The sequence below is a fragment of the Echinops telfairi genome, unplaced genomic scaffold (genome assembly GCF_000313985.2).
Source record: "Echinops telfairi isolate 266 unplaced genomic scaffold, ASM31398v2 ScPeMD7_5;HRSCAF=22, whole genome shotgun sequence".
Classification (NCBI taxonomy): Eukaryota; Metazoa; Chordata; class Mammalia; order Afrosoricida; family Tenrecidae; genus Echinops; species Echinops telfairi.
The window spans coordinates 33137990-33154305 of NW_022103901.1; the positions used below are offsets into that span (position 1 = coordinate 33137990).

General features: G+C 49.5%; 1 protein-coding gene across 1 annotated transcript in view; it reads right to left on the reverse strand.

Annotated features, from left to right (window-relative positions):
• The window catches only part of ADCY9 (adenylate cyclase 9), a 95831-nt gene that overhangs the window by 24336 nt on the left and 55179 nt on the right, over positions 1-16316 (reverse strand). Inside the window, exon 2 of the mRNA XM_013005511.2 lies at positions 7420-7610. Coding sequence (XP_012860965.2) covers positions 7420-7610 — 191 coding nt within the window. The remainder of the gene's footprint in view (positions 1-7419; positions 7611-16316) is intronic.

A 16316-nucleotide genomic window follows, 5' to 3' on the forward strand; every position in this document is an offset into this window, starting at 1 on the left:
ATGTATATATGGGAGAAAGATGAGGCTGTTTGCTCCTGTAAAGGTCTACAGTCATTATAGGGTAACTCTGTATGGTAACTAGGAGTCAGAGTCAACTTGATGGCAGTATGCTTGGTTTCTGATTTATAAACACACACACACACACACACACACACCCCAAAACACCAAACCCACTGCCACAGAGTCCATTCTGACTCATAGTGATCCTACAGGACAGAGTAGATCTGCTCTTTAAGATTTCCAAGAACATAAATCTTCATGGGAACAAGCTGCTTCTTTTCATGTGGTGCAGCTGATGGGCTTGAACCACTAACCTTGCAGTTAGCACTCCAACACTTAACCCACAGTGCCACAGGGTTCCTTACCTATATGTCTGAAGTCTACTACCAAGGATTATTATATAATATAAACATATACATCTATCTGAGATATGTATGTGTGTATATCTATCCTAAATGAGATAATACATTTAATACTGTTTTATTACCAAGCTTCACTCTCAGTGAATTTCTTTCTAAGTCACTAAATAATTAAATATTCATCTGTACTGTCAGCAAGGAACGTGTGATTCTCTTAAGTAGGTCAGCGTTGTTTTGTTTTGAGTTGCTTCTGTCATTTCATGCCCACTCATAACGCCAGTCCATGTCCATGTTCATTTTTGTCTCTGAGATTTAGCGCCAAAGAGCTTTCTCGTCGTCTCATCGTGTGGTCTAGTCAGTCCTCAAGGTCAGAAGCCACTGAGAGGCAGAGATTTCAGCATTTCCAAACACGCTTCTCTGCCCGATTCCTTGGCCCAGCTCTTTCAGGTGAACAAAGGAAAGAATGCAGATAATGACCACGTGAGGGCCAGCCTGCTGGCTGTAGGATGGACACGAACGCCAAGCCTCTGTGGGCATGCTCTGCACTGACAGCTTGAGCCCCATGACGGCACTTCCTCTTAGGAACCTTCTCCGTTGGCCAGGGCCTTTTTTGATCTTTCTCTCCCCTTTCACTTTCACATGGCAGAATGCTGCGCCAGTCTTGATGAAGGAAGTAAGAATGCCTTTCTCCTTTCCTTATCGTTGCTTTTCCTGCTCAGCTTTGGGTCTCAGTCGCTAGTGTTAGCAGTATGTACCGATTCTCTACTGAGTTGCCTCTGGTTGCCAGTGGCATTCCACGTAAAGACTCAGTTGGCTGGGTACAAGGAGTTTAGTTCTCAAGAGATATTTTGAGACGATAGTCATCATAGTATTAATAATTAAAATAATTGTTAATGTTTATTGAGTGTCAACTATGCAAATGATAAAAAAAAATTCCACTGACAAATTGATTCCAACTCATTGCGACCCTATATAGGGGGTCTAAGATGGAACATCTTTATAGGAGCAAACAGTCTCATCTTCCTCCTGATGTATTTGGTTGGACATTTTAGGACATTTGATTCTAGAAAGTGTACAACATGTGGGGCAGCAGAGAGAGAAGTATAATAACTACTCGCGACTCTGCTTCAACAATGATCCATTTATGGCCAATCTGGTTTATCACATTCCTATCCACTTCTCTTCCACTTCCTGGTGTTGGTTTGAAGTAAATTTCAAACATTATCATCGAATCTTTGAAAAACATTTCAGAAAACCAGATGAAACTCACTGCCATCTAGTCAATTCTGACTCATAGTGACCGTCTAGGGCACAGCACAACTTCCTCTGAGTTTCAGAGACTATAACTCTTTACAAGAGTACAAAAACTTGTCTTTCTCTTGCAGAAGTACTGGTAGTTTTGAACTGCCAACCTTGTGGTTAGCAGCGTAACGCATATCCACAATACCACCAGAGCTCCTAAACAATTCAGAAGCTATTGCTAAAAGAAAAGGGCTCTTGCTGTTGTTGTGAGTGTCATCGAGTCAGCTCCAACCTACAGTGACTTTATGCACAACTGAAGGGAACCCCGCCCTGTCCTGCGCCTCACGGCGGCTCTTATGCTTGAGCCCACTGTTGCAGCCACTGTGTCCATGCATCTTCACTTAGATCGTACATACTTTTACATACATCATATATATACACATACACACACAAAGGGCTCTTAGATATTATACATATACTTTAAACTGGGGACTTCTTGTTAAATTGTAACACACAGACAGAACTAGCACCCTGAGCAAGGCCCAGCACATCACCACTTCCATAGATGTTCCCTCTGCTCAAGGGGCTGAATCCGTCATCTTGGCTTGCAACACCTTGGATCAGCTTTGTCTGCTTTTGAGCTGGCTGTGGAGAGGACCGTGCAGACGGTTTGACCTGGGGCCTGGCTTCTTGTCTGAGCGGTCTGTCCCCGTGGACACTTGGGGGTATCCTCCCGGTGGTAAGAGGACGTGGTGCATGAAGAGGACACACTTCTCCATCCGCTCTACTGTAGAGAATTTGGAGAGTGCCTGGTGTTTGATGGGAATGCACAGCCTTGGATCCTCTTATTCACATTATCGAAGAAGGAACAGAAGCATATCAAATAGTGCATGTGACCTATAAGACTGTAAGATATGGCTCTGAAATGGCTTTCAGGGTTAAGTTCGACACATAGAGTGAACCAGGCAGGTGCTTCTCTGGGAAACTTTGGGATGAACTAGGATGTCTTTTCAGCTCAAATGGACAAGTGATTGGGATTAACATGATGAGAAGGACATGATGCAATTAGAAGGTAAAGTAGAGGGGCAGCGAGAGAACAGGAAGGCCTTTGACAAGGTGGTCTGAGACAGTGGCTGCAACAATGGCTTCAAATACAAGAACCATTGTGACGATTGCGCAGGACCAGGCAGGGTTTCCTTCTGCTGTACATCTGGCTGCTATGAGTCGGAACCAACTAGATGGCACCTAACAACAGCAACGCAATGACAAGTTATCCAAACCCTGGGTTTTCATTGTCTTTGGTTCAGAAGACGTAGGCCGGCTAATTCTCTGGATCCCGGTAGCACAGGCCTCTTCATGACCACATCACTCGCAAATGGCTGCCGCAGAGCAGGCGTCAGACTCCTTGTGGCGCGTGCATTGGACACACCCCGCCTCTCTGAAGGTGAGTCGGGAAGTACTGCCACCGGGGCGCCAGTTCACACTGCACTGGTTTATTCCAAGCACAACGTGATCAGCATGTCTTCACGCTCAGCGGCGGCTGCAAGCACATGCTCTTGCACGGAGTGACACACTCCTCTCAAGTCATTAGGGGCCTTCAAAGGAGTGTCCCATCAAAACAGCGGCTCCCCAGGGGATCTGCTGGGCCAGTTACATTCAAGGCAGCGAGGTCAGCTCCGAAGGTTAGGACAACTGCTGATTTGGTCCCCAAGCTCCAAGAACAATTCAAAAGAATACGATAGCGCTGTTTTGAGAGGGTCCAAGTTGAAGAGTGCGAAGTCTTCAGGGCAGGAAGGGAGAAATGGAAACAGTGCCTTCTGAAGGGGTAGACCTCGATGGATGATATGTTGGGAAACCATAGTTCCGTTCTGATATTTTTATCTAATAAAGGCACTTTTTGATTGATGTTCATCCAACAATGGCTCACCTTGAGAGATGGCACCCCCCTCCAGATGGAGCCAGTAGGGAAAGCAAAGTCTCCCCAGCTGACTTGGCAACTTTGTAAGCACACCCAAGAATCATCCTCCCACCTTCTCTTCTCCCATTTCCCCGCAGAGACTGCCCTTCTGTCCCAGACCTCGCTCCCACATCCACTCCATCCGCACAACCCAGGGGACCGTGGTCACGGTGACCCCCTCACAGTGGAGAACTGACTGACACCAAGTGACTTGCTCCCAGTCCTAACATGGAGGCTTCCAGAGGCACCTCCGACCTCAAGAGGCCCCTGATGCTGAAGCTCTTGTCCGCGGCACTGACGGGGGTGATCTTCTGTCAGCAGCTCATCCCTTGGCTCTCTCCTTGACCCTCCCCCCAACTCTTAAGAGGTATATTCTTGCAAGCTCTGGCTTGGTTCTGGGGTCCCTTCTGTATCGTGAAACGCCAAAGTCTTCCACAAGATGAGAAACTTTCACCATCAGCCACTCTAACCAGCCAAGACCAGGGTGTGGGAAGGGGTGCTCTCTGACCTATGACCGTAAGACAACAGCCTTGCCCTTTGATATCACCACCGTGCTTGGACTACTGTACGATCTTCTCCTGGAATTTTCCAGCTATGCTCCAGGAGGTAAACTGGAGGCATACAGGACATGCACAGCACCCTTCTTAGCTACTACTGCCTCGGGTCTGCACATCGCAGCCCAGGCTGCCGAGGTCGGTCCTTTCATCCCCACCCTTCTCTCCCTCCCCGTGTCATTAAAGAATGAACAACTTGAGCAGACGTTATCTACCGTCTGTCAGCACTGTGCCCGGCACTTGGGAAATACATGTTAACACACGGTCTCTGCAAAGCACTGACGAGAGGGCCCCTGGGAAGCAAGACCCCATCTAGGATGGTGGAGGCCGTGGTGAGTGGTACCTTCGCCACAGGAGCCACAGGCAACGCATTCTGTTCCGGCAACGTTTAGTTAGTGCCTCTGCCTGGCTCTCTTGGCTTCTGGTGTGGAACTCCCTCCACCAGACTGGCATTCCCCCGACAGGGGGCCACGGACTGGCCCTGCAAAGTGCAGTTGGCTAAACAACTCTGTGGCCAAAGAGGATGAGAAATGCAGTGGACTGGCGCCACTGGTGGTTACATGCTGGGCTGCTGCAGGGGCAGTGACTTCTTTAATGTGGCTCTTCTGGAGAAAGTCTCTGTAACTCTCACCAGACGACCTGTCTCCTGCGTGAGTCTGGTCAGAAGGTGGCGGAAGATACCGATGGAATTCACCTGTGAGTCATTGCAAATAGGATTCCCTGGAGTGCCATCCTGTGGATAAAATGAGCCCTCTGAGAAGCAGGAACCTCCTGGATTCAGATGACAAGGACACCATCAGAGGAGCAGCAGCAGAACCAGGAGCCAGAGCATGGAACAGAGTCGTGGACTTTGAGAATTCACGGAGCAAATTAAGATGAGTGTGTTTGTGTTGGAGTCTGGCTTGTGGAACGGGGTGCCTCTGGGCATGTCATGGGGGAGTTGGACTTGCTGACCCACAGAAGTGGAGCTGAGTGCCTTCAGGCTGAGGCTTACTGAAGTGGGGTACCGCTGGGCACTTAATTCGGGGAGCTGAGCTGAATGGCTTTGGATGGAAGCTCCTAGTGGAGTGGAATGCCCCTGGGGCACTGATTAGCAGACCTCAAGCTTTGTAACCTGTCCTTGTAAACAACTACCCCGAGCATTTCTCACTGGCAGTACAACTGGTTGACTTCCTTAATAAACTCTTTAATCAGACATTTTGTCTGAGTTTCTGTGTAGCCATTGCAACAAGTACTAGAAGCCAGAGAAGTAAAATAGAGAACATTAATTGAGGCATTACAGCTGCAACTCTCAACAACTAGTTTTTCCTCGGAAGAAAGGTGAGGCTTTCTACTCCATTCAGAGAGTCACGGTGTCAGAAACCTGCAGGGGCAGTTCTACCCTGTCCTATAGGGTCACTGTGAGTCGGCATCGACTGGACGGCAGGGAGCGCTCCCCTCCAGCAGATGGAAGGCTCTGACAGCAAGGCCTGTAGGAAAGGAACCCTTCTGATATGGCTCATGCGGAACTCCCAAACGCATGACCACAGAGCACTTTTGAGACTTATTTGTACCCCGAGGAAGGGCAGCTGCTCAAGGAAGCCGACTTGGAGAACCACCGCATCACACCAGGCTTCTCAAACAGGGCAGGCTTTCCTGGGTGGGGCAAGTGGGCACAGGCAGGTAGAGAAGGCGCTTGTAGAAACCCACGTGAGAGTGAACTCTGGCTGGATGGAGACGGAGCCAGAGTCGACAGCCCACAAGTTCAGCTAAGCCCGAACATCAGCCGTAGCAAGAACACCGTAACGACGGCAACAAGCCAACGGCACACCCCATGGCACTCAAGCCCTCGGAACGTCTGAACAGGCACTGGATTTAGCGCTGGTGCAGTGCGGGAGGTGTAACTCACTACTGCTATGAAACAAATGTGTGGCGTGCGTAAACTGCTGAACGGGAAACAAACGGACCCTCTGATCCAAATCCCAGTAAAGATGAAGAAGAAACAGGTAAGATCTGAAAGCAGCCTACCCAAACCAAACCAAACCACTCTGAATTTGAGGAAAGGCTTGGTGGTCATCTTCACAACTCAGGCTCTTAACTCCTGACCACTGGTCACCCGGGTCTTGGGTCTACGGGCACTTGTATCAGCTCGACCTCAACTATGGGAACCAAATGATTCGGTCACAGTATCTAATCACCCTGCACAACATTGAACTCTAAATCAAACTCACTGCCGTCCACTCACAGTGACCCTGTGGCTCGGAGAACTGCTCCGAGAGGTTTCCAAGGCTGCAGTCTTAACCAAGCAGATGGACACGTCTTTCTCCCACAGAGCTGCTGGGGGGCACGAATGATCATTTTTGTGGGGTTAGCAGCCCAGTGCTTAACCCGCTCTGCCACCAGGGATCCTAACCCATCCAAATGCCCTGGAAGTTAGACTTTAAGAAGCAATCATCTATCCTTCCCTGAAGGGGCAAGGAGAGCCTTCTTTGAGCACCCCAGGTGGAAGGTGCTGATTCTGGGCAGTTTGTTCTGATGTTGCAGCAGTGCAGAGAGGGCGCAGGTGCCGGGAGATCTGGGTTCCAACAAGAGGCTCCAGGTGCTTGTGGTCAGCCAGCCCTAGCTCCGGGGGTTCTGCTGCCAGTGCCCACCTGCAGTGGGGAGATTACAATACTCATAAAACACTGGATTCAGGGAGGCTGCCAAAAAGGCACGAGGACAGGCCCGCTTGCTTCTCTACTGGTGTGGGGGCCCGCAGCTGCTGGAGAGCCTCCTCAACGCACCCTCGTGGGCGTACAACTGTGCTCCACAAGGCTTTGGGTGGCTGAGTTCTCAAAAGCAGCATGCCAGCCCTTTCTTCCACGGAACCCCAGGCTAGGGTCAGCTCGGCAACCCTCCTCTGGCCAGCAACCAGGTACTTCTCTGCCGGGGCCACCAGGGGCTCCGATCATCATTAGGAGGCATCAGAGGTTGCAGAAAAACAGAACAACTACTGAGTCAAGTGCTCAACAGAGAAATATCTGTACTCCATGGAGAGAGGGAAGAGAGGGGAGTAAATGGCAGGGGGCTGGCAAAAGTCCATGGAAAACAGAAATGAAAAGAGCATGGAACTTTTCCGCAGACTTTCTGAAGCCCCCAGAGGTCCCCAAGAAAGAAACCAGCAGTGTTTCCAACGCCAGATACCACTAACTTCCTACGAAAAACTTTGGAAAGCTCAAAGGGAAGGGCATGCACCGACACAAAAGCTGTTGAACTTGTCACGTGTTCCACTGCGGGATTCATGTAAATAAAGTTGCAAAACGAAACAAAACAAAACAAAAAAACTAACCTTAAGGTTATCAAAGGTTTTGCCAGTCTGTGCCAAGTCACTGGCACTCCCTGGAGGCGCTGTCCCCTGTAACCTAGGGCCTGAAGACCCCTGGGAACCGCCAAGGGCCTGGAGGCCAGACAGCAAGGCCTCTGAGCAGCTGCAATGGGACTCCTTCGCTCTCTGACCCGATATCAGGTATGTCTTCAGACCTACGGACAAAAGTCAGAGTCAGCACAGGTGCAACAACTGCCATTGAGTTCAGCAAGCGCCGCCCTGCTGGCCACGGAGGAAGCGCTCCTGCAAAGCGGAAGGGGAGGGGGAGAGATACATCTGTCATCCTTACTGGGAACTCCCTGACCTGGTGGGAAATGTTTACTTACAGGGTCACGTTTCCTAGGAAGGGTGGCTGCGTGGTACCTTTGAGGGTCCCAAAGAAGCATAACGGGAGTCTTCCTGAAGGGGCCAGGAGGCCTCTGCGAGGGCAGTGAGGCAGGGCTGGGTCCTGGGTGTGTTTTGGCCTGACCTTTATCAGGGCGGGACTGGGAGTGTAGACTCCCGGGGAACGGACGGCCCCCTGGGGTCTGAAACCCTCCCCGATTGAACAGACTCGTACCTCGTACACCTCGTCTGTCTGTTTGGACCAAGCACTCGCTTTGGTCAAGAAGAGTTCTACCTGTAGTTGATTTTATCACTAATTCCCATTAAAAAAAAAAGTCAGATGGCCAGTCCCCCTGCATGGGTACCATGCTCCTCAGGGGCTGAAGGTGACACAGCGTGTCCCCACTAGAGTCCAGAGATCTAGCTGTGCTGGAGAAACAAGAAGCCCACTTCTTCTTTCCTTGAGGTCTGAGGAGACCTGCCCCACCGGCTTTCTGAGCGTGAGCCTTACGAGGGAGACCGCCTCATCTTTCTCCTGCTGAGCAGGGGGTGGGCTCCACGGTCGCACTCTGCCAACAGCCCTGAGCATCAGCCCACTGCCCCCAGAGGCACATGTCGCCATGCACGAACAGGGCGATCCCCGCTCCATGAACGCAGCGGGGGGCCTTGGAAGGGGAAGACGACAGGCAGGTAAAAGCACTCGCATACTCATCTACTTTCCCAGGCTCTGGGCCACGGACAGCAGGGAGGGCACTTTGTTACTTCACCTTGGGAGCGACGGTTTTGAGGTCTCTGTGCTGGCTGGGCCTAGCCTGCCTTTCTCAAAGATGTGCATGCGGAGCCTGTTCCCCGGCCTCTGTCAATCTGGAGTGTGGCTGGCCAGTCACCGAGGCAGGGGGACAACAAGGGACCAGGGAGAGGGCCATGTGCTAGAGGTCCAGAGGCCACTCAGCCCTCACCTCCTGACGCCATGGAGGGACGACTTCCCACTAAGGAAGAGGACTTGCCATGCCTGCTATTCTCTGGCTAGCTCTCACAGCAGAACAGTGGTCCCCACTGCCCCCGGATGAGGATGGTACTGGACAAGGACCAGGGCAAGGGCAGATAAAGATGGCCGTAAGGTGAGGGGCTCAAGGCCTCTTAGGTTCTCAAAGCCAGGGCAGGTCCTTCATCACAGGAACTTCATCACTGTGCCCTGGGCAGCGCTGTAACTGGGAACGGCTGAGAGGCGGCGTTTCAACACACAGAGTTCCGTCTGTCCAGGGAGGTGCCGGCCTTGCCTTAGCAGGGGAACTGACACAGTGGGTGGTCTGAGGAGTGGTCAGCCACACTCGTGCCTGAGATGAGGCTCTGCCATTCAGGGGCCATTTGGAAACACCAACTGTTTACCACACATTGGGCTGGGTGGTGAGAGGACCAGAGTGCCCACATCAGCCATGACCCCATCTGATGGGACCCGGACAGCTAGCAGGTGTGCTAAGCCCTGCGATGAGAAAGTGTGGGTGCACTGGGAGGCCGCCCCTCACAGAGACTGGGGGTCAAGGGAAGTCTCCAGGAGGAAGGGAAATAGGTGAGAGGGCTTCAAAAAGCTCATGGGGAAATGAATGAAAAGGTTGTGGAATTTCCCCACAAACTTGTTTGAAATCCTCTTATGTCATCCCCGGGGATCTTCTCAGTCTCTCTAGGCAGAAAAGCACCCGTGGAGATCACTGGTCCACATCAGTGTCTAACTTGCGCTTTCCTTGCGCGGGTCCCTATCTTTAGTGAGAACTGTCCCCACAGTGAGCAAACTGAGGGGCGCCCAGATGCACAAACTGCATAGTGTCCATGGTCAGCCGCATTGGGGATGACCTCAGGTCTTTCTCTATTCGTGCTTCCAGCTGGGGAGCTGGATTTAAGGGGGTGGGGGTGGGGAGCTGGATTTAAGGGGATGGGAGGGGTCCGCGTGCTACAGAAAGGCAGAAGTGTGCCGGGCATTATGAAATAGGAGCCTGGGAGATGAATCAGGACTGGGCTACTTAGCTTGAGACTTAGACGAGAGATGAGGATCCAGTGCGTAAGCAAGTACAAATGATGCTGGGGTCTACGGCCACCAGATAGAGCTTAGCGGCCTGAAGGTCAAAAGCAGCAAACCAATGACTTGTTGTTGAGAGTATGGTACATGGGAGAAAAATCCATTCATTTTCTTAGCAGGTTGTTGTCGGCAATTGATTTTAAGCCTGAACAACATGTATGCCTTTCATCTGCTGAACTTCACAGAAGCTACAGAAATGGGGGAAAGACAGTTCCTCCCGTGAGTCTCATGATGGGAGAATTTGTTGGTGGCTGGATGTGTGGGAGGACCAAAACTGTCTCTTGTGCATGACTGGTGAGAAGAGTGGAAGTAGAGAGAAAAGAATGACCGTCCCGGTCAATTTTAATTGGAGACTTCATCAGCAGGGCTCTGTACTGGGAAATAGCCTCAACCCTCAAGAGTACAGGATCCAACTGTCAACTCACCAGAATGGGAAGGTCTGGGAACAGAGAGGCTGCTTTCAGATGGGAGACTGCAAGTTAACCCCAAACGTCACAAACAGTGAGAAGCTGGCAGCACTGGCCATTCGAGAACAATACATGTAAGAGAAGCAGTTTGTTGGGCTAGTTCACAAACACCCTCAAGATGCCTCTGAAAGGGCCCAGCAGTGTGAGAATTTTTCAGGTTAAAATGTGGTCCATCGATAAAGAAACTACGGATAGTACTCTTGTTCTTAATCTACCAAGTACCAGGCAGTACAGAAGTCTTGAGGCTAAAATTATATGTGGTAAATGAAAAGTTTTGCTACAAAACAAGCCGCCTTTCTTCAACAACAATGTCAAATGGGAATCTATTGTTTCTTGGCATCTCTTCCATCTGGGCCTATCCACCTCTGGAGACAATGCTTCCATCTCTCTAGGCCTTTCTGGAGAATTCTGAGCTCTTCAATTCACACCATGCCACAGCAGCAACTGGGCACACTCGAGGAATCCAGCCCATGCTTCCTTGAAATCCTCTCTGAAGTTTGGGAACAAAAAGAAGTCTGAGGGCAGGATCAGGGCTGGAGAGAAGGGTGGGTGTGGTCTTCCAGTGGGATGGATTCTCCTCAGCCAGCCCGTGAAGACTTTGACTTTGACGAATGAGTGGGAGCATTGTCATGCTGGAAAAACTCCCTTGGCGTACCTCTCTTGGCTACCAATCACATTGGCTCACGGATGCAGTTTTCTGTTTTCTTAAAGCTGCTTTGTAATCACCTCCCTGATTGTCCCATGTCCTTCGAGAAAAATCCGTCAAGACGACCCCCCCCCTCCCTTTTGAACTCCCCAAATTCGGTCACTATCTCCTTAAGCGCTCACCCTTCTGCCTTGAATTCATCTTGCTGATTGATCTTCCTTGAAATACTTGATCCATCTAGAAACTGCTGTTTTACAGGGGCAGCATTTCCTCTACACTTGTGGCAATGTTTCAGTGATTTGGGAAGAGGTCCACTTGAATTTTGTTAAAAATGTTATGTTACTGATGTATTGTCATAAGATTTGTATGAGCCCCCACCCCCAATAAAGTGATTAATTAAAAAATCAAATATAAGTTTACCATAAAAAATAAAATAAAGACACGTTGCCGAAAAAAAGGAATGTCATGTTAGGCGGTGGAATCATTTGGAAAAGCATGTCAACGGTGGCTGTACAACATGAGGAGCACACGCAATGGCTCTGGAGGATACACATAGAAGCTGTAGAACTGGAGATGGTTTGCTGTGTATATTTTTGCCACAATTAGAAAAAAAATTACATGAATAACACTGAGTACAAGGAAGAAGAAAATGTTCTAGAATTGACTGTGGTGATAAGTGTACAACTTTTCTTGGTATGATTGAAGTATATGACATGTGATGTGATAGCAAAACTTTTACAAAATGTTATGTTAGCCCTGACCTCAGAAGCATTTCCCCTCCTCCATGGCACAAAAGTGTCCTTTTCTGTTTGTTTCTTAAAGTCTCCCTAATGAGGCTAAATGGGAGCCCTGGTGGCACAGTGGTTAGGACTTAGGCTATGGACCACAAGGTCAGCCCCGGGCTTTCTACTTCTGCAAAGAGTTATAATCTCAGACTCTCACAGGGGCAGTTCTACCCTGCCCTGGAGGGTGGCGAGGAGTTGGAATCGACTGGTTGGTAGTCAGTTTGGAGTTTTGTTTAAGGATACTGAGACAAGTAAGCCAAGTGTACGACTCAGAGACTTGTCTCAGCCACCGCAGATCTCAGGGCCAGGTCTAAACGCACCTGGCTTGGAATGAGTCCGTGCATGTGTGACTGCAGGCCCGAGGCAATGCTTTCTGACTTAGCCTTGTACTCACAATCATCCTTTGCTTTTGCTTAAGAAGGGTAAAGGCTTGGTGGAAAATAAGACCAAAACAAGTTCCTTATTCACCATTAAAACACTGGTTGGGTCTAAATCTTTCCCACCCCCAGTGGAATAACAAGGTTGGGCTGGTTCTGGGTGCCCTTAGGAAGCCCTCTGCTCTCAAATCAATTCCAACTCATAGCTGCCCTGCAGGACAGAGAAGAGCTGTCCCATAGGGCTTCCAAGGCTATAAATCAGTGCTTCCCAAAGTAGACAAAGCCGCTTCCTGGTGGGCACTACTGGAACAACCTACGGGAATTGCAGAAGTAGATAACCGACACTTCATCCCAGATTATGGGCTAGAGTACTGCAGTTTTTCATTACCAGGAGGTGCTAATTGCCCCCACCCCCTGAAAAGGGGCAGCAGGTCAAATATGTTTGAGAACCCATGCTGTAGATCTTTACAGAAGCCGACTGCCACACCTTTCTCGTGGAGCTCCTGCTGCTCGGCTGTTAGCAACCCTGTGCTGAACCAAGCATCCTTGTTGCACTTTGTTCTTGAGGATAAATCACAATCTGACAGTGAAACACAAGCTCTCTTTTAAAAATGAAATCCCAAGCCATCTAATAAAGGCAAATTTGCTCACACGAGTGTAAAGAACAAGAGGCAGGCATCTGGCCTAATTAGCTGGAGCTGGGGACGTCTACAGCCCGACAAAGGGATTTTTAGGGGGAGAGGTATGCCCACGTGTTCTACACCTGGGTACTGGACACTTGCTTTCTGCACCAAGCTCTCCTCTTCTGGTCATTCAGTGCCACCAGGGCTCAATGTAAGTCACCCATGTTCCTGTGGATTGCCTGGCTGCTGACACTTTATACCTGACACTGTAAATGCTACACTGCTCACGGCTGCACTGTTGAATATGGACATGAGGCGAGTCCATTTCTCTCATTCCCCGCAAACCCTTGAATTATCGTGCAATACCAAGGACCTTCAAAGGCTACAGAGGTGAGTTCCTGGGGCGAGAACACTAGATAAGTCACAATTACCACGCCAAGCCTACTGCTCTGGAGTCCAATATCCTGTAGAGCAACCCAAGAGGGCCAGTAGACGTGCCCTGGAGGGTCCCAGGCTGGAACTCAGTACAGAAGCACTCTGCCTCCTCTTCTTCCTCCCTTGAAGTGGCTGGTGGGTTTGCGTTGCTCCACCTTTCAGTTATGAGCTTACGGCTTAGCCCAATAGCCTGCCAGGAACGATCTAACTCATTCACTTCCTCACTTTTTAAAAACAACTAAATCAAATACTCACTGAGGGTTGGGACCAGGCTAAGTACTGAGAGACACACACAGACAAGAAAGGACTCAACATTAAGAAACTGAGTGCAGATGGCAACTTTTTCTCCGCATTCAACCTCTCGACTTCAGTTTGCTCACCCACAGCAATACTATCATTTCCTTCGTGGGGCTGGCGTGAGGATTAGGGGAGCTGATGCATGGAAGTGCTTAGAGCAGGGCTTAGCACAAAGGTTCGACGAAGACGATTCTGATAATGACCAAACTACTCCATGAGGGAGCTTCAAAGAGTGCGTGGAGAAATGGAAAGAAATGACAATGAGCATTTCCCCCGACGAACGTTTTGAAGCCCTCATGCACAGGAGTGAAAAGCTGTGATCTTCCCGCTCTGCTTGCGGACCACAGAAGGTCCTGGGCAGGGTGAGAGGAAAAAGGAGAACTACATAAATTCAAAACCATAAGAAGGACCAGACTGGTCTGACTGCAGGAACCCTGAGACGGTGGCCCTGAGACGCCTTTCAAACCTGGCACTGAGTCCACGCCTGGGATCACCTGGCAGACAAATGACAGGCCCATCAAGGGCGCAGCAACAGCTGTTAGGACAGTGCTCCTCAGAAGAGAGGCCCTGTGCACCCCAAGGGCGACATCCACAGCAGAGCACAGCTGGGAAGGCAGCAAGGCCAGGGAGGGAGGATGCCTGGGAAATGGGCCGCAGAGCTGGCACAAAGCAAAATGCTGCTCTGTCCACTTTCTCTCAAGCTACAAGGAAACAAACCCGCCGATCGTGTGTCATCTTAATCTGTTCAAAGGACTGCAAGAAAAGCCTAGACAGTGGGCAGGCCACGTGAGCTAGGAGCTGAGGAAGAGACAACGTGCAGGAGCGGCCAGCAGCGGTCGAGCGGTGAAAGGGGAGGAAACAAACTGAGACTCAGACAGCGGAGGTCCTTGTCTGAGGGAACAGCCTAAGTGAAGCCGGTTACAGTGTAGCACCAAGGAAACACACATCCTTCCTCTCGCTCCTGAGTGCTCCCTCCCCGGCCCTCCCCACCACTGTGACCCAGCCTACCTCACAAATCCGGCTAGACCGGACTACACACATGGGTACAGATAGGAGCTCTCGACACATGGAGTTCAGGACAGATAACCCCCTCAGGTACAGTAGTGGGAGTAACGATATCATAAGGGTAGGGAGATGGTCCGGGAGGGAAGGGGGAGATAGGGGGAACCCATCACAAGGTTAGATATATAGCCCCCACCCCCCAACTCCTGAAGGGGATGAATAACAGAAATGTGAGTGAAGGGAGACAACAGACAGTATAAGATACAAAATAATAATAACAATATATAATTAAGGATTCACAAAGGTGGGAAGGTGGGGGAGGGAGGGGTAAAAAAGAGGAACTTATACCAAGGGCTCAAGTAGAAAATGTTTTGGAAATGATGATGGCACCATATGTACTAATATGCTTGACACATGTATGGAATGTTGTAAGAGCCCCCAATAAAATGATTTTTAAAAACAAATGAAAAAATAAAATCAGGAGGGAAAAAAAAGGCGATGCTTTGCCGAGGAAGCTCCAGGAAAAAACTCAAAGGTAGCGTGGAGTAAACTGAGGAAGGGCTTGGAGTAATGTGTGCGCACGCAACACACACACACACACACACACACACACACACACACGATATGAAAGTGGCAGGAGGGCCGTGAATCTGGGACCAGGAAGTGACCAGACGATTGAAGGAGAAGAAAAAGAGCTGAGTGTAGCCAGTGCTCTGAAAGGAACTCAGGACTGAGGAAAGGCAATTTCACCGTGAGTTTCAGAAAACTGAAGTGCTGAGATCATTCACAACAGTTTACACATCAGATGCAAAAGCAACCACTGCCATCAAGTGGATGCCACTGACAGCGCCCCTAAGAGCCAGGGCGGAAGGTCTCCACACACTCCCCAAGCCTGCCATCTTTGTGGACACAGTCTGCTGGATCTGTACCCAAAGGGGGTGGCTGATGGGTTAAATCACTGACCTGTCAGTTAGCAGTCCAACACTCATTAGCTCCCCCCCACACACACACACACACACTGTCAGGGCTCCCTACCTGACCAGAAGCAGACAGGAAACAAACAGAAGCAGACAGGAAACAACGAGATTGAGCACAGAAACTGAGGAACCACTAACTGACTGTTAGTCACCGAGTGGTAATCCAGAAGGCCGCCACCCCACATGAAGGAGCACGGTGAGTCACACCGGAAGGAGAGACAACAGGTGTCAACAGACCACACTCTTTCCCGAGAGACCTAGGAAGTGGGTTGTCAACGCGAAAGCTGTTGAGAGGTGCTGATTTCAGGGTGGCGCACACATGATGGTAAGTAGATTCCAGATAGAAGAGGAAGATTAAAATCTTAATAATTTGAGACTAAACTAAAAAACAAAGCAATTTTAAAAGGAAAATGTACTGACAACAGAAATAAAGCAATGTGATGTTATGTTAGAGCAGTCAGTGATGAAAAGCCACATCTTACATGAAATGTGCCGAGCATGGAACTCTGTAGAGACAGTTAGATGAGTGGTTGCCAGGGGCTTGGGGAGCGACTGCTAATGGGTACACATTGCTTTTGCGGTTATGAAAATGTTTGAAAAGAAGACTGTGCTGATGGTTATATGACCATGACTACATGAAAAGTAAGAATTAAACACATAAAATAGATGAACTTCATGGTGTGTGAATTATTTCTCAATAGAGCTATTTTATGATTTTTTAAATCATTTTATTGGGGGCTCATACAACTCTTACCATAATCTATACATAAATCAATTTTATAAAGCACATCTGTACATTTGCTACCCTCACCATTCTCAAAACATTTGCGCTGCACGCAAGCCCCTGGCATCAG